General features: G+C 42.2%; 1 protein-coding gene across 4 annotated transcripts in view; it reads left to right on the top strand.

Annotated features, from left to right (window-relative positions):
- Window positions 1-26,422, top strand: part of MYO1D (myosin ID) — a 361,342-nt gene that overhangs the window by 185,523 nt on the left and 149,397 nt on the right. For 2 of the 4 annotated variants that reach the window (XM_006059431.4, XM_025281061.3), the window contains exons 17-19: window positions 19,349-19,572; window positions 24,297-24,441; window positions 25,183-25,287. In XM_006059431.4, the coding sequence (XP_006059493.3) occupies window positions 19,349-19,572; window positions 24,297-24,441; window positions 25,183-25,287 (474 nt within the window). Of the gene's footprint in view, window positions 1-7,823; window positions 9,419-9,460; window positions 10,261-19,348; window positions 19,573-24,296; window positions 24,442-25,182; window positions 25,288-26,422 lie in introns of those variants that run through there. The other 2 variants (XM_044939541.2, XM_025281062.3) reach the window with 2 other exon arrangements.

The following is a 26,422-nucleotide window of genomic DNA, read 5'->3' as shown; positions in this document are numbered from 1 at the left end:
CAGATTGGCTCCACATGTAGCTTATTTTTGCTGCTGTCAGTGGAGCCTGGGGCATGTTCTTCTCATGATAACAGCAGAGGCCTAAGAGGGCACAGTTCACCACACAAGCACATTTCAAACTGTTGAGATCACCACACATTGACCAAAGCAGGTCACATCAGTGGGGTGACCCATGTAGATGAAGAGGAAAGGAATGAACTTGCTATAGTAACAACCTAGCTCAGGGTTTTCTGTAGATGACAGTTAATTTACAGCTGCATTAACATACGTATTTGGAAGAGGAAGAAAATCAAGGATTCAAAGCCAAATTATTTAGTAATAAGCCAATTTTCTGTAGTTGTTATTTGACAGATAAGTCAAGGAGCTATGAGTTTTTGTGGTCTTAGCCTGGCCAAATAAGTACAGTCTTGAATGTGATGATCCCAGAAAACTTGTTCCGTGATTGTGGGTTTAGAGGCTAGACCTCCACAGACATGGCAACTCTGAGACTCTTTTGAGCTACTTTCCTCCTTTTGCCATAATATAGTGACTCAGTGGACTCCATGGACGTATGAAAAAGAAACAGTTTTGTGCGCCTTTGGAAGAATAGAATATCTGCTGGATCACCTCTCAAAGCGAGAGGAAAGTAGAGAATACCTGTCGGCTGCTGAGTTAAAGCCAAAACTACATTAATTACAGCAGCAGTCCCCAAACTTGTTTGCACCACGGACCAGTTTCATGGAAGACAATTTCCCACAGACTGAGGTCGGGGAGGGAGATCATTTGGGGATGATTCAAGCGCATTATTTGTATTGTACATTTTATTTATATTATTATCACATTGTGATTTATAATGAAATAATTATACAACTCATTGTAATACAGAATCAGCAGGAGCCCTAAGCTTGTTTTCCTGCAACTGGACATCTGGGGGTGACAGAAGAGCAATGGGGAGTGGCTGTGAATACAGACGAAGCTTCGTTGGTGCCACTTACCTCCTGCCGTGTGACCTAGTCCCTAACAGGCCACAAACTGGTACCAGTCTGTGGCCCAGGGGTGTCTTCTCAGTCATCCTTAGCCTGTGAGCCTGAACAGCTAGTTCATCTAAGTGGTCTGACCGAGAGCTGGTTCCTTATCCATCCCTTGTAACTTGATTTTTGTCCATTTGAAAATTAGTATATAATATTTGTGGGGATTCCCAGGTGGCGCTGGTGGTAAGGAACCCACCTGCCGATGCATGAGAAGTAAGAGTTGCCGGTTCGATCCCTGGGTTAGGAAGATCCCCTGGAGGAGGCCATGGCAACCCCCTCCAGTATTCTTGCCTGGAGAATCTCCATGGACAGAGGAGCCTGTCAGGCTACAGTCCATGGGGTCGCAAAGAGTCGGACATGACTGAAGCAACTTAGCATGCATGCATACAATATTTGTGTATTTGAATTTGGCAGAATTTCCCAGTCTAGGGTTTTCCCCACCTCTTTCCTCTCATTCCAGTAATAGAGGAATCAGATTATTCCTACAGGCCCAGTGAAATAAACGGAATAATACACAGTAGAGTTTATGGGCTCTTTCTTGGTCACTTTGGCTCCCAGAGTGAGTAAAGATGTAACAGGTCGCATTTTCCTTGGTCTCTTGATAAAATGCAGTGACACTGAGGTGTTGACTTCTGTCCCAAAACGGCAGAGTTGGGGGGAGAGGGGTGGGAGTCAAAAGGGGAAATTTTTTGTGAAAAATCCTGTAACTGGGATGAACAAGCAGTTGGGAACTTAATTTGGAATATTCATATTTTCATAGTTAGAACCAACTTATTTAAGATGAGTACTTATGTTTTTAGTGAAACTCTTTTCATGTAAATAGAACATTCACTGAAAAGCAGGCTTTTTCACGCATCAGGCCCCTCACTGACAAATTGGCAGCAGTTTTCCAAGTCAGTGCTTATTCATGCTAGACTACTCTAGAACCATCAGCCACTGACACTGATTTTTGAGATTCCATTAAGACTTGAGAGCTGTGTGGCAGCTGCCGTGTGTTTCTTGAAGGTTTCATCAGTTGCTTGGCTTGTCTGTTCTCTTGTGTAACAGGATGACTTGTCTGTTTCTCTACGTGAGCTCTTAAGCCCTAAGGTTATTTGGCTGTGAAACATTCCATGGGGCTTTTCCACAGTCTTCTTTTTAAAACTTATAATAAAAGATCTTTAGTGTATTCAAGCCAATGTATATACTTTCATTCAACAAGTGTGTTTAGTGCCAGGCACTGTTAGGAGACAAGGGCTCAGCTGGCTCAGGCAGTAAAGCGTCTGCCTGAAATGAGGGAGACCCGGGTTCTCCCTCTCCCTGGAGAAGGAAATGGCAACCCACTCCAATATTATTGCCTAGAAAATTCCGTGGATTGAGGAGCCTGGTGGGCTACAGTCCATGGGGTCGCAAAGAGTCGGACACAACTGAGCGACTTCGCTTTCGCTTCACTTAGGAGACACAGTGATACATATAATAGAAACAGTCCTTGTCCTCATGGGGTATACATTCTAATTGAGGAGTAAGACCAAAAAAAAGTCAACAAATAATTATAAACTGTGTAACAGTTATGAAGGAAAGGAAGGACTGAGTTACGAAAATCATTCAGAGATCAAGGGGAATGGGCTGGGCTAGTGGTAAAGAATCTGCCTGCCAATATAGGAGATTCAAGAGACACAGGTTCGATCCCTGGGTTGGGAAGATCTCCTGGAGGAGGAAAATGACAGCTCACTCCAGTATTCTTGCCCGAAAAATTCCATGGACAGAGGAGCCTGGCAGGCTACAGCACATGGGGTTGCAAAGAGTCAGACACGACTGAGGACCGAACACATACACACAAAGATGGAGAAGGGGCTGACCCTAGGAAAGTTCCAGGAAGAGACGATGCAAGCTGAGGGAAACACAGAAGCAAAAAACTCCACAGCGAGGAAGGGTATGAACATTCAGAAGGCATTTTCAGAACCATCACTCCAGCGTCTGTGCTTCAGTCACTTTTTGTTGCTGATGCATCCCTTCCTTCAAGGCTCAGTGCAGCAGGAGTTCTCTCTGTGAAGTTTTCAGCTGAAATTTGGGTTTGGGTCTTTTGGAAGGATACCTGAAGGGCAGCTATAGAAGAGGTCCATGAAATATTGATCACAAGCCAGTTGAGATGAGTGAAAAAGACCAAAAAGAAGGGTCAATTTTGATGGTCCTAAAATATTTCACAGGCAAGCTCGAGCTGTTTATAGACAGTCTAACACTGTTCATTCGAAAAGCACTCTAGTTATTCTCTAAATCCAATTTATGGTTGCTCTGACTTTGTGTGAAAATGCTGGTTTATTCCTGCCTGGAGAATCCCATGGATAGAGGAGACTGGCAGGCTGTGGTCCATAGTGTTGCAAAGACTCAGACAGAACTAAAGAAACTTAGCATGCATGCATGCTGATTTATTATGACTGTATATTAAAATATATAGAATATACCCTTTTCACTGTAGCTTATGCCTTTTGTAGTCAAGTAATTTTATGTATGTGGGTATATATTTTTTTTCTTGATTATTTTCCAGTGGTTTTTTTTTATTCAGCTATTTCAGGGGAGACATCCCCATAAAGATTTCCAGTATTAACTCTTCTTAACGCCTGACCAGGTAGGATCTGACTTAGATTCAGTCCACTCACATAAGTTTGATCCAAATAGAACATTTCTCCCATCATATCCATCAGCTGAAACTGGTAACTCATTTGTATTTCAAAGATTCCAGGCCTTTAGGGGGCATTTCACACATCTTTAATTATGGATAATCTACTAGAGTGGACAGTTTCCTGCCATTCATGAAATAATTGTGAAATAAAGGCTCTCTCCTGTTTGTGATTGAGTCCCCTCCCCAGCCCACTCCAGAGCTTCAGTTCAGTTCAGTCACTCAGTCGTGTCTGACTCCTTGCAACCCCATGAATCACAGCATGCCAGGCCTCCCTGACCATCACCAACTCCCGGAGTTCACTCAAACTCACATCCATCGAGTCAGTGATGCCATCCAGCCATCTCACCCTCTGTCATCCCCTTCTCCGCCTGCCCCCAATCCCTCCCAGCATCAGGGTCTTTTCCAATGAGTCAACTCTTTGCATGAGGTGGCCAAAGTATTGGAGTTTCAGCTTCAGCATCAGTCCTTCCAATGAACACACAGGACTGATCTCCTTTAGGATGAACTGGTTGGGTCTCCTTGCAGTCCAAGGGACTCTCAAGAGTCTTCTCCAACACCACAGTTCAAAAGCATCAATTCTTCAGCGCTCACCTTTCTTCACAGTCCAACTCTCACATCCATACATGACCACTGGAAAAACCATAGCCTTGACTAGACAGACCACTGTTGGCAAAGTAATATCTCTTCTTTTCAATATGCTATCTAGGTTGGTCATAACTTTCCTTCCAAGGAGTAAGCGTCTTTTAATTTCATGGCTGCAGTCACCATCTGCAGTGATTTTGGAGTCCCCCAATATAAAGTCAGCCACTGTTTCCACTGTTTCCCATCTATTTCCCATGAAGTGATGGGACCAGATGCCATGATCTTCGTTTTCTGAATGTTGAGCTTTAAGCCAACTTTTTCACTCTCCTCTTTCACTTTCATCAAGAGCCTTTTTAGTTCCTCTTTACTTTCTGCCATAAGGGTGGTGTCATCTGCATATCTGAGGTTATTGAGATTTCTCCCAGCAATCTTGATTCCAGCTTGTGCCTCTTCCAGCCCAGCGTTTCTCATGATGTACTCTGCATATAAGGTAAATAAGCAGGGTGACAATGTACAGCCTTGACGTACTCCTTTTCATATTTGGAACCAGTCTGTTGTTCCATGTCCAGTTCTAACTGTTGCTTCCTGACCTGCATATAGGTTTCTCAAGAGGCGGGTCTGGTGGTCTGGTATTCCCATCTCTTTCAGAATTTTCTACAGTTGATTGTGATCCACAAGTCAAAGGCTTTGGTATAGTCAATAAAGCAGAAATAGATGTTTTTCTGCAACTCTCTTGCTTTTTCCATGATCCAGCGGATGTTGGCAATTTGCTCTCTGGTTCCTCTGCCTTTTCTAAAACCAGCTTGAACATCAGGAAGTTCACAGTTCACATATTGCTGAAGCCTGGCTTGGAGAATTTTGAGCATTACTTTACTAGCGTGTGAGATGAGTGCAGTGCGGTAGTTTGAGCATTCTTTGGCATTGCCTTTCTTTGGGATTGGAATGAAAACTGACCTTTTCCAGTCCTGTGGCCACTGCTGAGTTTTCCAAATTTGCTGGCATATTGAGTGCAGTACTTTCACAGCATCATCATCCAGGATTTGAAATAGCTCAAATGGAATTCTATCACGTCCACTAGCTTTGTTCAAAGTGTTGCTTTCTAAGGCCCACTTGACTTCACATTCCAGGATGTGTGGCTCTAGGTGAGTGATCACACCATCATGATTATCTTGGTCGTAAAGCTCTTTTTTGTACAGTTCTTCTGTGTATTCTTGCCACCTCTTCTTAATATCTTCTGCTTCTGTTAGGTCCATACCATTTACATCTTAACAACTTCATTTCATGGGCACATATTTGATTCTTTAATATTTCTTCTGTTAAGTCTTTATTGAATTTGTTACAACATTTCTTCTGTTTTATGCTTTGGTTTTTTGGCCACAAGGCATGTAGGATCTTAGCTCCCTGACCAGGGATCGAACCCCTACCTCCTGCATTGGAACGCAAAGTCTTAACCACTGGACCGCCAGGGAAATCCCTCAGATATTTGATTTTTAAGTAGGGAGGGGCTTTCTGAGTTTAGAAGCAGCAAAAGAAGACTCATAAGGGCAAAGATTGATAGATATCACAGCATAAACGTTTACAATTTCTGGGTCTCAAAAATATCTTTGTAGCAAAGTTGTGTTCAGTTGCAAGGAAGGAAGAAAGCAGGAGAGAGATAGAGAAGGGGCAGGGGAGAGGGAGGGAGAAAGAGGAGGGAAGGGGGAAGGTAAGGAGAGAGGAGGGGGAGGCGAAGAAACCTTAATTTACTCTGGTGAAGAGTGCCAAAGGATTTATTTGATACAATAGGAAGCTTTCTGGGTCATCTTCACTCTCAGTGTGGCTCCCCCTTGTGGTTGCAAGATGGCTGCTACCAGTCAGCAGCCATATTTACTTACTCAAGGAGAGAATTCACTTCTAGAAGTCCTTGGGCATCCTCTCTGAGGAGTGAGACAGTTTTCTTTCTCAGCAACCCATAGAAAATGTCTTCTCATGGTTTATTAACCAGAACCAAGAGCTATGGCCAGGACATGGTAAAAGGCAAAATGCCCAAAAGTCTTTGTAAATGTAATAAAAGGTTAACCTACTTCATATATAAAAAGCCCTTACAAATCATGAGGTGAAATTATGAATATGTGACGGACAAGAAAAGGTATGAAGAGAGAATTCACCGAAGAAAAAAATTCAAATAGCTAGTGAATTTTTAAAAATAACACTCCTAATCAAAGCAATTTAATCATAGCATATACAGTAGGTTAGCTTGTATCAATTTGGTTAATTCTTTTTAGCTCTTCAAATGGTGGAGTTTGGTAAGGCGTACTTAAATATGTGGCAGTTGGAAATGGGTAATGGCAGCAATTCTCCTTTAGAATTAGAATAGGTGCAGTGATACTCCTAAAATGGTATTTTAAAAAGCAGAAACTACCAGAAGTGCCATACAGTAGGAGGTTGGTTAACTGAATTACATGCATGTTTCTTGCTGAGGACTGTGAGGCTGTTCAGAATCACATTATAAGAAGATATTTGATCACATGGGGAAATATGCTTGATGTATAACATAAAAAGCATTGCAAAGCACTTTATGATTATTATGTGTTCTCAATTTTGTGTCAAATATGTGTATAACCAAAGAAGAAAAATGAGTACATTTGACTGCACTCAATTTTTTTTAAAAAACAATTTCTCTATGGTAGTATATTATAAACAGTATCAAAAGATCAGTGGCATACTGGAAAAAATATTTAAAACACTAATAACAGAAGAATGGTTCCCTTAATTTATATAGAGCTTGTACAAATCAGTAAAAAAAAAAAAAAAAAATCCAAAGAAAATGGATTGAAAAAAAGGGAAATATGCAGTTTATAAAAAGGAACTTAAATGGAAAACCAACAGGGGCCTACTGTAGAGCACAGGAAACTCGGCTCAATGTTATGTGGCAGCCTGGATGGGAGAGGAGTTTGGGGGAGAATGGAGTCTACCTGAAACTGTCACGACATTGTTAATCAGCTATACCCCAATATAAAATAAAAAGTTAAATAATTTCATTTTAACAAAACTATATTGTATTTATATTAGTTGGAAAATTATATTCCTGTTGATTCATTTTAAATCTGTTCCGACTTGATTGGTATATAATTAAGAAACTTCAGTCTTCAAATACTAAGTTATAAAACATTTCTTGGAAAATTAATAGATCAGGTACTAGAACTTTTCAGATCTGTTTCTGGATTTTCAGTAATATAGTGATAGCCATGTGCACAAATATAAAACCTCAACATCACTGAGAAAACCTAGCATTTTACTCTAGATTTTCCTCTGAATAGTAACATTTCTGTCTCATGCACAACATATTCTAGCAGGAGCTATTCATTATTCTGACCATGTGGTACCTACTATTACGATAAATCATGCACACAAACAGTGCAGTTGTATTCTCGTTTTTTCCCCCTCTTTGGCATTGAGTAATAACCAGGAGTGATCTTCGTAGTTATTTAATCATATCATGTTCAACTTGTGTACATTTGAACTGTTGAAAAAATATCTGTCCTTAGTAAGTGTTCTTCTTATCCTGTGATTCCTCCTTACGCTCATTACAGGCCAAGACAAAAAATGGAAAGAGGAAGCATATTTGATGTTTACTCAAGTCATCTGAAGGACCTTTTCCAGATTACTTCCTTCTCCCTAGATTCTGAAATTCCTCTCCAGAAAGCATCCTCACTCGTATCCCCATCGGTGTGGACACTGGGGACTAATGGCATATTTGGGGTACAGGGATACATTAAAAGAACCAGACTCAACAAAACGCTGCTGGCACCGTCACCCGTTGCCCGCAGCAAGAGCCAGGCTCCTTGCAAGACCTGCAAATATTAATTGCATCCCTGTGTAGAAGCAGTTTTAGGTCTGAAAAATGACTGTTTCTCAAAGCCAAGCATTTGCCAGCAAAATATAATGTTTGACTTCAAGAAACTTACGTCAGATGTATGGCCCTGCTTTTTTAATGTTGAATTATTAGAAAGAGAAACATAAAGCAGCAAGGTACGAAAATATGTCAAGTATAAGTGCTTCTAAAAACCTGTTTTTAATGTATGTCCAGAGTCTAGCATAAGGCCTGGTATATAATAATGGAATAATGTCTTCTCTCCCTAGTCTGAGGAGTAATCACAATAACCAGATGAAAATCAAAGGTACGGTTATCAGTGCCATGTGTGTGTGCGCTGTGGATCAGAAAGAACCTCTAACACTTTAAAAGTTTTGTTTGTTATCCGTAGCTGTTACAATAGAATACGAATGTGTGTTCTTATAAAGCATCTGAAGCCTGAAAAGTAGTATGCAGGGAACGCTGGCGTCTCCAGGGAAAGATTCTTCCCACTCCAACCCCAAACTCCAAGCCAGCCGGGGAGCTGTCCCTCTGGCAGTGCTGACTTCCTTGAAAGAGCCTCACTGTGATAGGAAGTCAAGCTTCGTTTCATGGAGATTTCCTTCGTTACATGTGGACTTTGACCAGATCTTACTTTTTAAGGGATTAGTTGTAGTTGTTTTCCAGCTATCTCCATAGGCATATGTAGTTTTCCCTAGAATATCATAGATGTTCCCGTTTTTTCCTGGTTCTCCTTATAGAAACCATTAAATACAGAAGGAATTTGGGAAATTCTTCTATTAATTGTTGTTGTTCAGTTCCTCAGTCATCTCTGACTCTTTGTGCCCTATGAACTGCAGCACACCAGGCTTCCCTGTCCTTCACCATCTCTCAGAGCTCTTATATTAATAGACCAAACAAATGTTCAGTAACTCTTATTATGACACTGTGGCATAAGGTGATGGCGTATCTTGATCCCCTTCAAAATGAATGAGTAGAAGGATTCTGTAATTAAATATGTTTTAAAATTTTGGTTGAACAAAGTTAGAATAGATTATTTACATAGAACTCCTCAGAGCTTTTAATGTATCAAATGTATGTTATGAATCTCTGAAAAGGAATTGCAGTATGCAACCTTCCTGAACTTACTGAAAATGGAACGCTTTTTTTTTCCCAGGGGGCATTTCAAAGGCCCTGTGTCCCCAAATTCACTTTTGAAACTCTATAAAAGAATGTTAGGGTGCACCTTTGGCTGGGCCTTTCAAATACCAGTTATTATCTGAGTTTTTGAGTGATCTAGGGAACCATTCAAAATTGAGATCATTTGCAAGCATCTGAAGCAAAGGTTACTAGGTGTTTTGTTTTGTTTTTTTTAAGGAATTTTGCATGTTCTAGATGCCAGACATAAAGGAAGAAAAGTCAGAACATTTGTTACATAAGATAAAAGCCCAGCCTGTCCCCTGACTGGTTCATGAGCCACCCCGTCTTGGACAACAGCGGCTCTGTGGGTGGAGAAAGCAGCAGGTGTCTTCACACAAGCCTAAAACAGACACCTCATTGGATCTGCTGAAATGCCTACACACTTGACCCATACCCTGAAGTTCTGTGTCAAAAAGCAGTTTTGAAATAGCCTTGACCTGAGCGATTTTGAAGATGAATTATCAACTTTGTGCCTCTTCTTTTAAGGAAAAAAAAAAAAAAAGATTTTAAACCAAAGAGAAGAAAGTAGCCACTTCAGTAAAGCTCCACAGACTGTTTACTTTTGAACAAAATTGAATCCTGAAAGGCCCATCAGAATGACTTAACCTGTTAGCTGAAATAATTTTGCTTTCAAAATAATTGCAATTTGAGTTTTGACAGAGTTAATGTTAAGCTAATCTTCTGACAGTAGTTGACTGGGGGGTTCAGTTGCTTCTTGAAGTTACAGTTACAAGGAGGTTATCAGACTACAGCATTGTTGTATTAGCAACAGTTGTGGGCACTAAAGAATCGCTGGGCTAATGGATCTGGGCAAGGCCATATAGAAAACATATGAGTCCCAAATGAAGGTTCACAAGACCAAAGTAAAGCTCAGGGGTGATCGTTTCTAAATCATACGCCCCTACACATACAGCTAAGTTCATCAGGATAATTTATAATGATCAGACTCACACATGCTCTTTTTTGGGGGGTGGGTATCTCTTTAGTTGAATGGTTTACATCTGTTTATTGACTGAAGATCTGGTTACTTCATCATTTCTTTTTAAATTTTCATTTTATACTGGAATATAGTTGATTTACAATGCTGTGTTAGTTTCAGGTGTATGGCAAGATGATTCGGTTATACACATACAGGTATCTATTCTTTTTCACATTCGTTTCTCATATAGGTCATTACAGAATTTTCAGAGTATTGATTAGAGCTCCCTGTGCTATACAGTCCGTTCTTGTTACCTATTTTATATATAGTAGTATGTATATGTTAGTCCCAAACTTGTTTTCTAAGTCTGTTTCTGTTTTGTAAATAAATCCATTTATATCATTTTTTTTAGATTCCACTTACATGTGGAATTAAAGTAATATCATATGGTATTTGTCTTTGACTTACTTCACTTGGTATATTTCATTATTGCTTAATTTGTCCCTTAAGTTATCTGAAAATGGTAACTTGTCTGTGAAACCAAGGAATTTTGTGTTAAAATTTATGCTAAGAAACTACAGATTACATTCACTGAGTCTTAGTTTTTTCTTCATACATATTAACTTGCTATTCTGATAAAAAAAAAAAAGGGTACTCTAGCATTTTAAAAATAGCATATCAGATCTTTATTCATGTTATCCCTCATGGAGATATTTGAGTTGAAAAGGAACAACTCAGAAAATTTTTTCTTTGAATCTTCCTTTAAAATAACTCTTGGAGAGGCCAAGCCTTCATTAATCAATCATGAGATATTCCAAAATGGATGTCGTATTCTAAATATGATGGGGTGTATGGATACCAAAGACAGATTTTGTGTACCTTACAGTTTTCTCAAAGTTCAGCCTGGTACCTAAATAAATTCTCCTGTACCCCAACTCCTTAACACCCATAAACTGTTAGAGCTTGGCCAGAAAATCTATATGGAAGATAGAAATCGAAAGATGATTCTACCAAAAGTTGTCCCTAGGCATAGAGGGCCTGGGAAGCTTAGAAGCTGGAATTCTGAAGGATTCTGGTTATAGAAACCAAGAGAATATCCAATTCAGGGCAACAGGGAGCTATTTGAAGACAGCCCGAATGGTCCTAACACCCATAATGACTAGAAAACAAAAACATGAAGAACTAGAGAAAAACAGAAAGCTGATCTGTGTTTGTTTTTGAAGTTAAACTGAAGATATATAATTGACCTGCTTCTTAATAGAGTGTAACCTAGAATCCTGTATCTTTTGCAAAGTGTATCTTGTACTTTAATGACTCCCAGATGTTGCTTTGCAATGCCTGACCACCGCAGAAGTACGTGCCAGAGGAAAACATGGTAGAATCAAGATGGTATTATAAAACATCTGGTTAGACACGACAGACTGTGTTTATATCCACTCCCCCTCAGAACCCCTCAATCAGCAGTTAAGGGATGAAAATTGGAGAAACCCACAAGGACAAATACAACCATAGTGGAAACAACAGCAGACAAGAGGCATCAATGTAATTTTGGAAGTGAACATGTGGTTAGTCCCCCAGGCCAGTGGAGAAAGCTGCAATCTAAGTGTCTGCAGAGAAGAAGGCAGACAAGCAAGCCAGATCACCCAGCCGTGGGGCTGCAGGAAGATTCAGGGTGGGGAGGAACAGGTACCTCTGTAGGTAGGGGAGAGCGGTGGAGCTGAAAGGGGAGATTGGTTGAAACTCTAAGTGTGCGTGCTAAGTCACTTCAGTTGTGTCTGACTCTGCGACCCCATGGACTGTAGCCCACCAGGCTCCTCTGTCCATGGAACTCTCCAGGCAAGAATACTGGAGTGGGTTGCCACGCCCTCCTCCAGGAGATCTTCCCAACCCAGGGATCAAGCCCTCATCTCTTACATTTCCTGCATCAGTAGGCAGGTTCTTTACCACTAGCTCCACCTGGGAAACTATATAAAAGAGCAGTTATATACCCAGGCCTCCCAGCCTCACAAAGCTGAGGGCTGCCTTAGTCTCATTTTGATAGAAGATAAGAAATTTACTCTGAAGAAACTGAACCAGAAAAGCTCTGGCTTAGGGATACCAGGAACCAGTGGAGAGGGGTTATGCACCATATTGAAACCAAGTAAATTACGTGAAAGTCTAGATACTAAAGATTCCCTCCAGTCCTCTTCACTCAGAATTCTGGGAGCAAAGAGAAAACGATTTAAAATACAGACGTTCCTGGGGTCCCCCACAGATGGTTGACCCCCACCTAATCACCCTGTAGTGAAGTCCACCACCCATATCCATACACACAGACACACACACATACACATACACCACATCTTCTTTATCCATTCATCTCTCGATGGACATTTGGATTGTTTCTGCGTCTTGGCTATTGTGAATAGTGCTAAGAGCAACGTGCTTTTAAGAGGGCTATTTGTAGAACAAGGTTGAGCTCTTAAAAGTGGGAAACATGATGATAAAAATGAAAGATTTAGTATCTGGCTTACAAGATGAAGTTGAAAACATTCAGTCACTCAAATACTACTGGGTGGCTCCTATGTCCTTGGCTCTGTCTGAGGCAGTAGAGATTCCTCGGTGAACAAAAGAGGCAAAGATCCTGGCCTAGCAGAGCTTAAATTCCTGTAGAGGGAGAGTATAAACAATACAATAATATGTAAGTTACAGATGTTGTAAAGAGTTAAGTGCTGGAGGCAAGAGAAAAAATAGAGCATGGGGCAGAGAATGGGGAGTGCCAAGGCCAGGGGCGGGGTCGGGGAGGTGTGGGGAGTAGGGGGTGGTGGGTGGTGCAGCAGAGACAAGAGGAATTTTTACATATAATGGTTAGGGCCTGGTTTATTGGGAAGGTGACATTTGCGCAGACTAGAGAGTGAGGAAGATAGCTAGGTGGTATCTGGAGGAAGATCCTTCCAGCAGAGGAGACAATTAGTGGAAAGGCCCTGAGACCGGAGGCTGGTGCAGGGCAGAGCAGGGTCCAGTGTGGTTGGAGTGAGCCAGGGAGAGGACAGTGGGAGGGGCTGCGTGGAGATTGTACCAGACCATGTGGGTCTTGTGGGCCACAGGAGGGACTTTGGCTTTCACTCTAGGCGAGACAGAGATGGAACACAATGGCAGTCTTACGCAGAGAAGAGACACGATCTGACTTTGGTCCTAAAAGGATCACTTGGCTGCAAAATTGACATGTATACACTACTGATACTCTGTATAAAATGGCTAACCAATGAAAACCTACTGTATACCACAGGAAACTCGACTCCGGGCTCACTGCTGACCTAAAGGAGAAAGTGAAAGGTGCTCAGTCGTGTCTGACTCTTTGTGACTCCACGGACTATACAGCCCATTAATTTCTCCCGGCCAGGATACTGGAGTGGGTAGCCTTTCCCTTCTCCATGGGGGTCTTCTCAACCCAGGGATCGAACCCAGGCCTCCCACATTCTGGGCGGATTGTTTACCAGCTGAGCTATCAGGGAAGCCCAACCTAAATGGGAAGGAAATCCAAACAAGAGGGGATATATGTTTGCATATGACTGACTCACTTTGCTGTACCGTAGAAACTAATACAACATTGTAAAGCAAATATACTCCAATAAAATTTTGTTTTAAAAGGAAACAATAAATTTTTTAAAAAATGAAATTGTAGGGGGTCAAGGTACTGAAGAGAAGAATTGGGTCCAAAATTCGGTAGCAGGGATGTGCCCTGTAGCTCTAATGTTCTCTTCTTATATCTCAGTTGTACCTTCCAAGTTGGCCACTCTCTTCACCTCTGTCTTCAGTTCCACCTAAGAAATGACTTGCTTGCCCTCTCCTCTGTCAGTCTGCCTTCTGCCTTACAGCGTCTGATAACTTCCTCGCCAGGTCCCATCATATCTCCTTCAGCTTTCAGCTCCCCGTCTCTTGCATCCGATCCTAGAGCACACAGTATATGGTGGTTTCCACTTTTAGTGTTCATGTTGTTGATGAGACCCTCTCTGATTCCCTTGATTTTGCTGAACCTCTCCAGGCATATTCAAATGCTCATTAAGCATTTGCTTATTGAATATAACAGTTAATTTTCTCCTTTCTGACACTCCATCATCAGGCAAAGTCCTCTCTGGAGTCCTCTTTATATGACTTGAAGAACTCCACAGTTTAAGCTCTTTAAACAAAGAGGGAAATGGGAAAAATCTGTCTCATACCTTAAATTTCAACCTTCATACCCTTGATGAGAAAATTAACAACAGCCCTCCTCCCACACAAATGCAAACTTCTCTGGGAACATATTGGTTTAAACCAACTAGGCTTTGATTATAAGGAAAAATACATGAAATTTTTTTTTTTTTTTTGCATAGAATCATTTGCCTCTGTAGTGTCTCATTGCTACTTTTTCTCTGATGTTAGAAAAGTAAATAAAGCCTAAGGGACTTCTGATAAAGTTGATGGTATGACTGCAAGCTCATGAAATTCCTCTCCCCTAAATTTGCTGAAATTAACAAAAATGTAAAAGTAACACTTTAAAAGCTTATTATTAAAATGTTCATTTTGATCATAAAGGAGAACACACCATCAACCCTGAAAGCAAGAAAAGTTCCCAAGTTCATACTATAAACTTGAGAAGTGTTATCCGAAAAATGAAATTGGACCAAATTGAAAGACGCTGCTAAAAAGAAATATATGTATTCTTCAAAGACAAGAATGAAATGTGGAAAAGTACAAGGAGGGAATTCTGAAAAGTCTCACTGTTTTTCAAGGCTCTGGCCTTATGTATAAGGGTTCCTGGAGAGAAGGGTTGGTACAACCACCTCCATCAGGAACCCTTTCTTCCATCAAGAGGACTGATCCCCACCCCAACCCCCACCAGGCGAGAAGAGTACATCAGTAAGTGGGCGAGACTTTGGTACGTCAGTAAGTGGGCATGAAAGAGGGGAAGCTTCTGCTGGGGGTAATTCTTACAGCCAAACCAAGGAAAAGCTTCACAAAACACGGGGAAAGACTGTATGTCCCCAGCCAAGCCAAAAGCCGATGATACCCCCCTTACTCATTGAAGCAAAGCCCCGACGCATTGATTTCATTCGTATTAAAAAAGAAGTCAGTGGTCATCCACAGCCCCAGCTCTCTCTCCACCAATCTTGGGCAGCTGAAAGCCCAGATAAGGCATATCAATCATGGACACCCAGTCCATGTTATCATTAGAAGAATAAAATAACACACCATCAAACACTATCCAGGGCAGATGGCATACTGAGGAGGAATGGTTCACATTCATCAGAGTTTCCAGGCCACACTGACTGGTGACCAAGGCAGAAAATCTGCACAAACAAGAAAAGAAAGTAGCACAGGGACTTGCCTGGTGGTCCAGTGGCTAAGACTCTGAGCTCCCAATGCCGGGGACCCAGGTTCGATCCCTGGCCAAGGAACTAGATCCCACATGTCACAGCCAAATAAATAAACCTGTGCAACCAAATAAATAAACAAATAAATGTTTAAAAGGAAAGAAAGTAGCACAGCCTCCTGAAGACAAGGCCTAGATTTCAAATAGTCCTACCAACCGATGCATACTGAGTTCCAGATACCCGCCAGACACTATTTTCAGTGTTCTGTGTATAGTGAAACCTTTACTCCTCACACCACTGCTACAAGATCAGCACCATCATCATCCACATCTTTTTTTATTTTTGGCTGTGCTGGGTCTTGGTTGCCGTGCTTGGACTTTCTCTAGTTGTGGTGAGCGGGGTCTGCTCTCCATTTGCGGTACCCAGGCTTCTCATTGCGGTAGTTTCTCTTGCTGCAGAGTACAGCCTCCAGAGCGTCGGCTCAGTAGTTGTGGCACATGGGCTTAGTTGCTCCGTGGCACGTGGGCTCTGCCCAGACCAGGGGTTGAACCCATATCCCCTGCATTGGCAGGCGGATTCTCAACCACTGGACCACCAGGGAAGTCCTATCATCCTCATCTTATGGATAAAAAAGTGAAGGCACAGAGGGATTGGGAAGTCTGCCCCAGTTCACCCAGCTGGCTGGAGTGCGCCAGGATTTTGACGCGGTCTGGTCTAGAGCCTGTTCTCCACTCCTCTGCCCTTATACCCCAGGAAACAAGTATTTTAGGCAACTGCTTTGTACTCTCAAGGAAATTAAAGAGAATAGAAATTTACTGGCCATGCATCCTTTTTTGGAAGCTATTGGAGGGAGGGAAACCAAGATGAAGACAGACGTTAAGTTCAAGAATCAGGGATCTAATGTGGAAGAGACCTTTAAAAGTCCCAGGATAGGAACTGTGGAGTGAGCTCAAAGAGCATAGGGACATAGGGAGCATCAAAGAAAAAACATTCTAGTGATGAGCTTGACAATTGGAAACATTGTTGCTGATCATTTGATGAGTCTGGTAGAACATTTGGAAAAATTAGCATAAGTATTTAGGAAATACGGCACATTTTAAAAAAACCAGACAGTTATTACCTGTAAAAGCAAGTTTATATAATAAAGTAAAGGAATGGTAGCCAATTATGCTCCTTAGCACAGTGATGAACCAAATTCATATATAACATATATTATGTATACATGTATTATATAGATTATTCATGCAACCTATAATATAGCTAACATAACATGTAACAGTATAAACACTTTAAAATTTTGATGTAATTACTGAGTGATAAAGGAATAGTAACAGTGATGATGAAAGAGCTAACTCACCAACTTTTGTAATTTGGATAGGGTCTAAAAAGATTCACCAAGAAATAACAGCCTATATGTATTATCTGTAAATACCAGAAGCAATTAGAATAGCTGGAATGGAATGACACTGTGAGCTGAGGCAGTGGGCTTAGGTGGGCAACTTTTTTTATAGTATTTTTGTGCTGTTTGATTTTTTAGCTACACAAAACCTAATTTAACCAAGACACAGATGAAATCTCCAAGACTGTCAAAAACAAACAAAAAACCCTACCCCTTAAAAAGCACTTACACATTTTTTTTTCATATTACTGAAGAGTCTAACCAAAAACATTTTAACAAAAATCTCTATAAAACACTTCTTAAAAATTAAAGATTGATTTCCTATATAGATGTAGCTCCAGGGAGTCTTAATATCCTTTCTCTTTAAAAAAAAAAAAAAAAAGGCAACAAACAGTATGAGAGTTTAAAAATGTGTTTTCTTTAAGCAATTGAATCACACACTTCCACCCTGTAATTGTACTCTTGGCTTTTCAAGATACTAAAGAAGGGACCTCTATTTTAGCACTTGGGTGGAGGCCTCACACGGCCACGTGTGTGATGGATTCAGCTACAGGAGAAAAGGCATCTTGGCACGCGCAGCCATGAGTCACTTCTCACTGCCTCTTTGTCTCGATATATTCTGCTTATACATGAGCTCCAGGTTCATCACAAATTGCTCCGGTCGTGTTTCCTCGCATGTCACAGTTTCTCTTGATCCGTTAGTTCCTCTCTGGGGTCTGTGAATGGCCTCCGCATGTTTGTGCAGCAGGCTGGAAAGGAGGGGCAGTGCAACCTCGTGGGATGTTTAGGAACCTTTGTGAAAACCAGCCTAAAATGGCTAAATGAAAGAGGCATTGGGGAGCTCTCCTTGGTGTTCTGGGGTGTCCTAATGGGAAGGAAATCTAAAAAAGAGCGGCTGTATGGATACAATGGTTGATTCACTTTGCTCTGCAGCAAGGAATTACTATAACAAATTTTTTTTAATCACCTGGGGAAAAAAAATCGAGAAAGAAAACGGCATCACAGGACTTCCATGGTGGTGCCGTGGATAAGAATCCACCTGCCACTGCAGGGGACAAGGGTTCAATTCCTGGTCCAGGAAGATCCCACATGGCATGGAGCAACTAAACATGTGCACCACAGCTACTGAGCCCACGTGCTGCAACTGCTGAAGCCCGCACGGTCTGTCTACAGCCTGTGCTCCCAACAAGAGATGCCACCCCACTGAGAAGCCCACGCACCACAATGAGGAGGAGCCCCCCTCGCCACTAGACAGAAGGTGATGCAGCAATGAAGACCCAGCACAAACATACATAAATAAATACTATTTTTTGAAAAAGGCATCACCTAAGTTTTTCTGAGAGAAACTGGTGGCCACAGATGGGGATCTAAGAAGAAATAAAGAACCCTGAGCAATCCTGGAGAATTCATACTGTGTGGGCTTTGAATTAGAGGTTGAATTTCTTGGTCCTGAGAGTGCAGAGACAGGAAGGGAAATAGTACCATCAGCCTAAGAATTCAGACAGTCATTTAAGTAGCAGCAGTGAGTATCACCTGGACGCTGGTGGCAGTGTGTCGGAGGAGGTTACCCAAGAAAACAGTGAGGAAGTTTGGGGTCTTGGGACTCTAGTAGCAGAAAGGAAAAGAAAGCAATTTATACTGGAAATACTGCACAAGAAAAGATACATTTGGTAATAGCATAGTTAGGGGAAGAGTCACTGATGAAGAGTATACCAAATTTCTTTTTACTTGAGAGGTTGAGAAGGCTGGGATCCTGAGAAAAATATAAGTAAACTAGGACTTCACTATGCTTGGATAAAGCAGGCACTGAAATGTTTACGTATGGTCTGATTGATTTCTGAGCACTGCAAACATTGGACAAAGATTCATATGATATCATTCATCTGTTTTTTACCCTTTCCCCAGGAATACATCTAAATTCACAGGAGTTTACATAACACCCAGGGAGGGGGGCTGCACAGACCGTGAATAAATCAGTTCATCCCTCCACTGCAACATTATAGTAGCAGTCAATGTGTGTAGTCTGTGCAAAGCTAGGTTTCATAAAAGAACTGTGGATGTTGATGGCTTTGGGTTCTGACTCATCTTGCTTCCTTTCAACATTCTTAAAATATTTATCCAAGGATAATGGTATTTTGGCTTTCTTCTTTTCGTGACCTTAGAGTTAGAACGGGGCCCTGCTTCAGACTCCACACACTTCTTTGTTGACAATGAACCCCCTAGACTCTGAGTCAAAATGACAGGTGTGCCTCCTGGCGCCACCTCTTGGTGGCAGGCAGAATTGACATGCTTCGGCTTGGGCTGATTTTATGATGTATGCAAATTTCCAGGTTGAGCATCTAAGTAAAGGAGCGTCTGTGATTTCAAAGTGATCCAGCAACATCTTCCTTTTTTTATTTTCCTCGATCATGAAGGTGTGGCGGGGCACCCTGGCCCGCATGCGGTACAAGAGGACCAAAGCCGCGCTGACAATTATCAGATACTACCGTCGCTACAAGGTCAAGTCCTACATCCACGAGGTGGCCAGACGCTTCCATGGCATCAAGACCATGAGGGACTACGGCAAGCATGTGCAGTGGCCAACCCCGCCGAAAGTTCTTCACCGTTTCGAGGAGGTCCTACAGGCAATTTTTAATAGGTAAGAACCTGTTGATATGTGCAGCGTCCGTGTATGGCAGTACACTTACTAGATAAAGTTACAAACCTGAGACCATGACATTAGCTCTGCTATTTGCTATAGGACATTGGTTTTTCCCAGGTGGCTCAGACGGTAAACAATCTGCCTGCAATGCAGGAGACCCAGGTTTGATCCCTGGGCGGGGAATATCCCCTGGAGGGGAGGGTATGGCAACCCCCTCCAGTATTCTTGCCTGGAAAACCCCATGGACAGAGGATCCTGGAGGGCAGTTCACGGGGTCACAAAGAGTTGGATACAACTGAGCAACTAACACTTCCATTGGCTTTTACCTTGTGTCTCCACCTTCATGATTTCACTGTCAAAGGGCATCTGCTTACCCCTCAAAAAATAGAACCGTCTACGTATTTTTCCTGTAGCAGTAGTCAGTAGTAGGCCACAAGGCCCAGGTCAAGCCATATTTAAGATAAGCTATTAGCATGATGTCTCTGCTTTCTTTTATCTTTTGCTCTTAGAATTACCACATATCACTCACACTAGGAAGTCTGTTATCCTTTCAGAGCAGTGGTTCTCTGTCCACACCTGACATTCACAAAGAGTTTGTAAAACACACCGAGGCCCAGGTCTCACTTCTGAAAAGTCCCGTTTAATGGTGCTGGGGAGCACAGCCCAAGTGGAGGTCGTGGGTGATTTTAAAAGAAAGAAAACACTGTTATACAGCAAGCTATTTTTAAAAACAAATAAGTAAATAAATTAATTAACATCCGTGTCACATTTGATACCTTCCCAGCTAATCTTCATTTTTTTATAAACTGCCCTGAATCTGACTTTGTAGTTATTCATAGCTCCTTTCTTCTTGTTTTTTTAAGCTTGTTTGTTGCCAGCATGCACCGGCTATATTTAGCTATGTCTTACATACAGCATCTAGTCACATAAACTAGGTTGTATGTATGTGTTTAGTCCCTAAGATGCATCTGACTCTTTGCAACCCCGTGCACTGTGGCCCTCCAGGCTCCTCTGTCCATGGGATTGTCCAGGCAAGAGTACTGGAGTGGGTTGCCAGTTCCTTTTCTAGAAGATCTGCCTGACCCAGGGATTGAGCCTGAATCTCCTGCAATGCAGGTAGATTCTTTACCTCTTGAGCCATTGTTGTTCAGTCCCTAAATTGTATCCTACTCTTTGTGACCCCACGGACTGCAGCATGCCAGGCTTCCCTGTCCTTCACTATCTTCCAGAGTTTCCTCAGACTTGTGTCCATTGAGTCAGTGATGCTATCCAGCCAGTTTATCCTCTGAGCCTCTGGGGAAGCCCTATAAACTAAACTGTGCTAAATCGCTTCAGTCATGTCTGACTCTCTGCAACCCTATGGACTATAGCATGCCAGGCTCCTCTAAGCTAATGGTTCTCGAATATGGTCATTTGGCATCATGGTATTCTACCAAGTACACCATGAACTGATTGATGTGTTGAATGTAAACTGGTGGCAGATATCAAAAGATTTTTTTTAAAAAAAAGGGAGGAAAGCTCTTTAATATGTATCTCATTTGCTATCAGAAAAAAAAAAAAAGGTTTGTTCATACAAAGAAAAAAATAAAACAGTAGAAAATTAATGAACGCAAAAGAACCTCAACCCTCCACTGTCCAGTGTGACCCATAAATGTCAGCTGTAAAGCTCGGCAGAGCCTTCTTAGTGTGCAGATTCATTTTTTCCATGAATTATATGATCTGTCACCTGCACTTTTTACATAATCTAAAAAGTAAGGAAGCAATACCTGAATACATGTCATTTTTTAAGGGACATAATATAGAATTTTATAGGATATAAGGTGAAATCCTCCACACCGTCTCTTGTCTTTTCTTTCTTTCCCCTAAGATAAGCGCTCATTAACAATTAGTTTGTACCCTTCTAAATCTTTGTCTATACATTTACAAGCATATAATGCCCATGTAAGAGAAGTATGATATAGTGGTTAAGAATGCGAACGCTGGAATCTGGCTGCCACTGACCAGCTGTGTAACCTTGGACAAATGTATTAACCTCTCTGTGCCTCTGTTTTCTTATCTGGAAAAGGGCCATTATCATAGCACCCACTCACAGGGCTCTGAAAGGATTATGAGTAAATAGATATAAAGCATTTCAGATAGTGCCTGCACATGGTAAGTGCTGTGGAAATGTTTGCTCATGCTATCTGGGTTTCTTTCCCTCTCTTTCCTTCCACAGTTCAGTTCAGTTCAGTCACTCAGTCTTGTCCGACTCTTTGCGACCCCGTGGACTGCAGCACGCCAGCCCTCCCTGTCCATCACCAACTCCCGGAGTTTACTCAAACTCACGTCCATTGAGTCAGTGATGCCATCCAACCATCTCATCCTCTGTCGTCCCTTCTCCTCCTGCCTTCAGTCTTTCCCAGCATCAGGGTCTTTTCCAATGAGATGGCTCTTCCCATTAGGTGGCCAAAGTATAGGAGTTTCAGCTTCAGCATCAGCCCTTCCAATGAATATTCAGGACTGATTTCCTTTAGGATGGACTGGTTGGATCTCCTTGCAGTCCAAAGGACTCTCAAGAGTCTTCTCCAACACCACAGTTCAAAAGCATCAATTCTTCTGTGCTCAGCTTTCTTTATAAGCAGGAATCTATGTGTGGCTGTATGACTTTACTTAAAAATAAGTCTTGGAGACCTGTCCTTCACAGTAAATAAAGATCTATGTTATAATTTTAGCGGCTGCAAAGAATTATTGATTTTGATAATGTTGCAGTGTAGACTGTACAGTCTTCTTTTTTAAGGCTTGGAGGTTTTATGTATGGCCTAGAATTGATTATTTTGTGTAAAATTCAGTTGATTTACTCAGCAAATATTTACTCAGCACCTGCTGTGTCAGAGCCACTGACCTAGGTTTCATGGATACAGTGATAAATAAGAAAGCTGTGAAAGACCGTCCCCAGCCTTCTTAGGACTTACAGTCAACGAGCATTTTGAAAATAATACATCTGCTCTGTGTGTTGATTGTACACACACACACACACACACACACGCACACTGAATGAGTCTTGGCAGTTGGATTAATCTGGTTTAAAGGCACTCTTTTCCTGTAAAGGGCCAGGTAGTAAATATTTTAGGGCTTATGGGCTCCACATGGTCTTTGTCACATAGTTTTGTTTTATTGAACACGTAAAAACTATTCGTAGCTCCATGGGTGAGATTTGGCACAGGCTGTGGATTTCCAGCCCCTGGTCTCATTGCTGCATGGTATGTAACTGATCCTTGCACTTTTGATCTGTAGAATCCTGAGAGAAGTGTGTTCAAGGATTTTGCTCTGAATCACGGGGCCTTGTTTTCTTATAACATCTCCGTGCATCTAGCTTCGGCCCCCCTGTCATTCCTCACAGCAGTTCTTTTTCATCCTGGGAAGGCCGGGTGCCTTCCTCACGCCCAGCTTCTTCCTGGGGTCAAGGCTGCTGAGCTTGCCGGCAGCAGCTGTCGTCCGCTGCATGTGTTTAGGAGATGGAGGTTTGCTTGATCAGGAGGAGAAGTGTGTGCTCATCCCCTGCCCCGCCCGCCTACCCCCCAGGTTGGGTGGGTCAGATCTGAATTCCCCAGCACAGCTCTTTGCCACAGGCCCCTGGGGTCAGTCCGTGGTGGACCCGGTCCTGGGCCACAGTGGGCAGTGAAGAGAGGACAGACTGACCCGACACATGGCCTCCATGGCACTGTGGGTTCTGGCCCCAGCTCTCTCCTGACACCCCCTCTTCGGTCCCCCTCCCGCAGGTTCCTGCTCCGGCTCACAGGACTCCTTGCTGTTCCCCTCAGACACCAAGCCAGCTCACACGTTAGAATCTTGGCGCTCACTGTTTTCTCGTCCTAAACACTCTTGCCCAAGCATCCATACAGCGGGCCCCGCCACTTCCTGCTCCTCTGTCCTTGTCAGGGTGCCTTCCAGCTCAGCCTCGGAGTCTGACGCCTGCTCTCCGCTCCTTCCCTCTGTTGCACTCCTCTCCCCAGTTCCTTGTCGTATTTTCTTTCATAGCCCTGATCCCATCATCCACACTGGGTGTTTACTCACTCGCTTATTTCTCGTCTGCCTCTGCTTTCTGGGGCTTCCTGGTGGCTCCATGGTCAAGAACCTGCCTGCCAGTGCAGGAGACATAAGAGACGTGGGCTCGATCCCCAGGTCAGGAAGACCCCTGGAGGAGGGCATGGTAACCCACTCCAGTATTCTTGCCTGGAGAACCCCATGGACAGTGGATTCTGGTGGGCTACAATCCATGGGCTCACAAAGAGTCGGACATAACTGAGCAACTAACACTAAACTCTGCTTTCTAGAACATCAGCACCTAGCAGAAAGGGTCTTCGTCTATCTGTTTACACCTGTGCCTCCGCTCCCTAGAACAGCATCTGAAGTTTAGTAAGTGCCTAGAAAACATTTGATGAGTGAATGATTGATGGGGCCAGAGTTCTTATGCCCTAACTATAGATATTAAGAGAGTCCATGTATCACTAAGTTTTGGTTGCTTCCAAAACATGCAAATAGCAAAGGAAGTTTTACAAAAATCTCTGTCCACATAAAACTGTTATGTCTTTTAACACGTTCTATGTATATTTTGGAGGGTTTTGTTTTTTTTTTTCAGGGTGATGTGGAAGTAATTCTACTTAAAGGCAGCTTCAGTTATTTTTGAGAATGAATAGGATGGTATTTTTAAAGTCTAAAACATTTTGTTTGTTTACTTATAGGTGGAGAGCATCCCAACTTATCAAGACCATACCTGCTTCAGACTTGCCTCAAGTGAGGGCAAAGGTTGCAGCCGTGGAAATGTTGAAGGGTCAAAGGGCTGACCTTGGGCTCCAGAGAGCCTGGGAGGGCAACTATCTTGCTTCGGTAAGTCCAGGAGAACAAAGTGGAATCTACTTCCGCTCCTTTAACAAAGAAAGAGAAGACGTTTTCTCCAGGAATTTATAGAAAGACTAAGACACCTTCAGAAGCTAAATCTTATGGGAGATACTAAACTAAAAGACTGTACTGCTTCTAAGTGTACCACGTGGGTATTTCCCTCACTTTAAAGAGAGCTATCAGGACCTCCCTGGTGGTCCAGTGGTAGAGAATCTCCCTTGCAATGCAGGTGACACTGGTTTGATCCTTGGTTGGGGAAGTAAGATCCCACGTGCCTCGGGAACTAAGCCCTGAGCCACAATAATTGAGACCGTGCTCTAGAGCCTGTGAGCCACAACTAAAAGCTGATGCAGCCAAATAAATAAATATTAAACCAGAAGGAGAGAGAGAGTGTTCTCTGCCTTCCATCCGTATGAATTAGGTACATTGAATAACGTGGCTTTGATCATTTAAACCTTCTCTTGCATAGTTCAGCAACTATTTTTAATTACCCACCTTTGTATCAGTTATTCCCAGCGCTGTATTTCATCCTCTCTCCCATTCTTGATTTTTAAAATATTCTAGGATCTTTGGTGTTAGAATAACCCTTTAGTAGCTTATCATCTGGGATGGGGAGGTGAAAAGGACCTGTGTGAAAATACATGAGCAGAATTATAAAGCAGTAACAGATGATGTTTTCATCTAAAATGTTAAGCACACGCCTTTTACCACGTTTCCTGTCTCTTTCAGAAACCAGATACACCTCAGACCTCAGGCACATTCGTGCCCGTTGCGAATGAACTGAAACGGAAGGACAAATACATGAACGTCCTCTTCTCCTGTCACGTCCGTAAGGTAAGGCAGGCTGGAAACAGACCTCCCTGGAAAGAAAAGACTGATTCAGGTGAAACTGACTTAGCTTTGACCGCAGCGAGACAGAACAAGAGGTCCGTGACTGGCTACATCATCCACAGGCTCTACCTGCATATATGCTGAAGCACTGACGGAAGGACTGAAGTGACTACAATATTAGGGTTAGGCTATAAAGTCTGATTAGGGAAGAGAATATTTCCAGGCAGGAGGAAACGTGGACATACCCCTAAGAATGACGAGCAAGAAAAGTGGTAGCTACATGGGTAAATACATAATCTTTTTCCTATCACTTAAATCTCTTTAAAAGATCACTGACTGTACTTCAGTGTTCATATCAGCATTCTTCACAGTAGTTAAAGGTAGAAACAGCCCAAATGTTCATCAATAGATATATGAATAAAGAATACACGTATCCATCCAATGGAATACTACTCGGCCACGACAAGGGATGAAATGCATGCTGCAGTGTGGATGCACCTTGAAGATATTATCTAAGTGATAAGACACAAAAGGACAAGTATTGTTTGACTCCACTTCCATGAAACATCTGGAACAGTCAAATGAATAGAAATAGAACGTGGAACTGTCGTTACCAGGAGCTGAGAGGAGTGGGTAGTATATGTGTTCTTACATAATGGGTGTTAGCGTTCAGATATTCTGTGGAAGAAGAGATCAACTTAATATTATACAGACTTTTTAACAAACTACAGAGCAGCCTGTTTTAAACGTCAAATGAAATGTCACCATGGAAGGGCTTGCTGGTAGTATCTTGGTTACCAAAGTGTAGAGTCGAATTCTGAACTCTAGATCCAGAAATTCTATTTGATCAGTGTACCTAGAGTTCATGAGACAACCAAGAAGTGACTTTTGCTAACCAGATTCGCACACCCACACAAAACAGTATAAGCCATGATGCCAGTTTTTTTAATTTGACAAAGGAATGTACCATTTTAGTGAATTCTCATATCCACTACCTAGGATACTTCCTTTCTAGTATCACGGTCAAATTAGTCATCAGAACAACTGATCAGAGAGAGCTGGATGGTTTTGAGAATTACATCATCTGCTTAGAAAAGCCTGGCATCCCTAATTCTATCTTTCTAGTGATAACAATTTG

This window comes from Bubalus bubalis, chromosome 3 (assembly GCF_019923935.1).
Source record: "Bubalus bubalis isolate 160015118507 breed Murrah chromosome 3, NDDB_SH_1, whole genome shotgun sequence".
Classification (NCBI taxonomy): domain Eukaryota; kingdom Metazoa; phylum Chordata; class Mammalia; order Artiodactyla; family Bovidae; genus Bubalus; species Bubalus bubalis.
The sequence above is the reverse complement of the archived record's forward strand: the minus strand, read 5'-3'. Positions and strand labels throughout refer to the sequence as shown.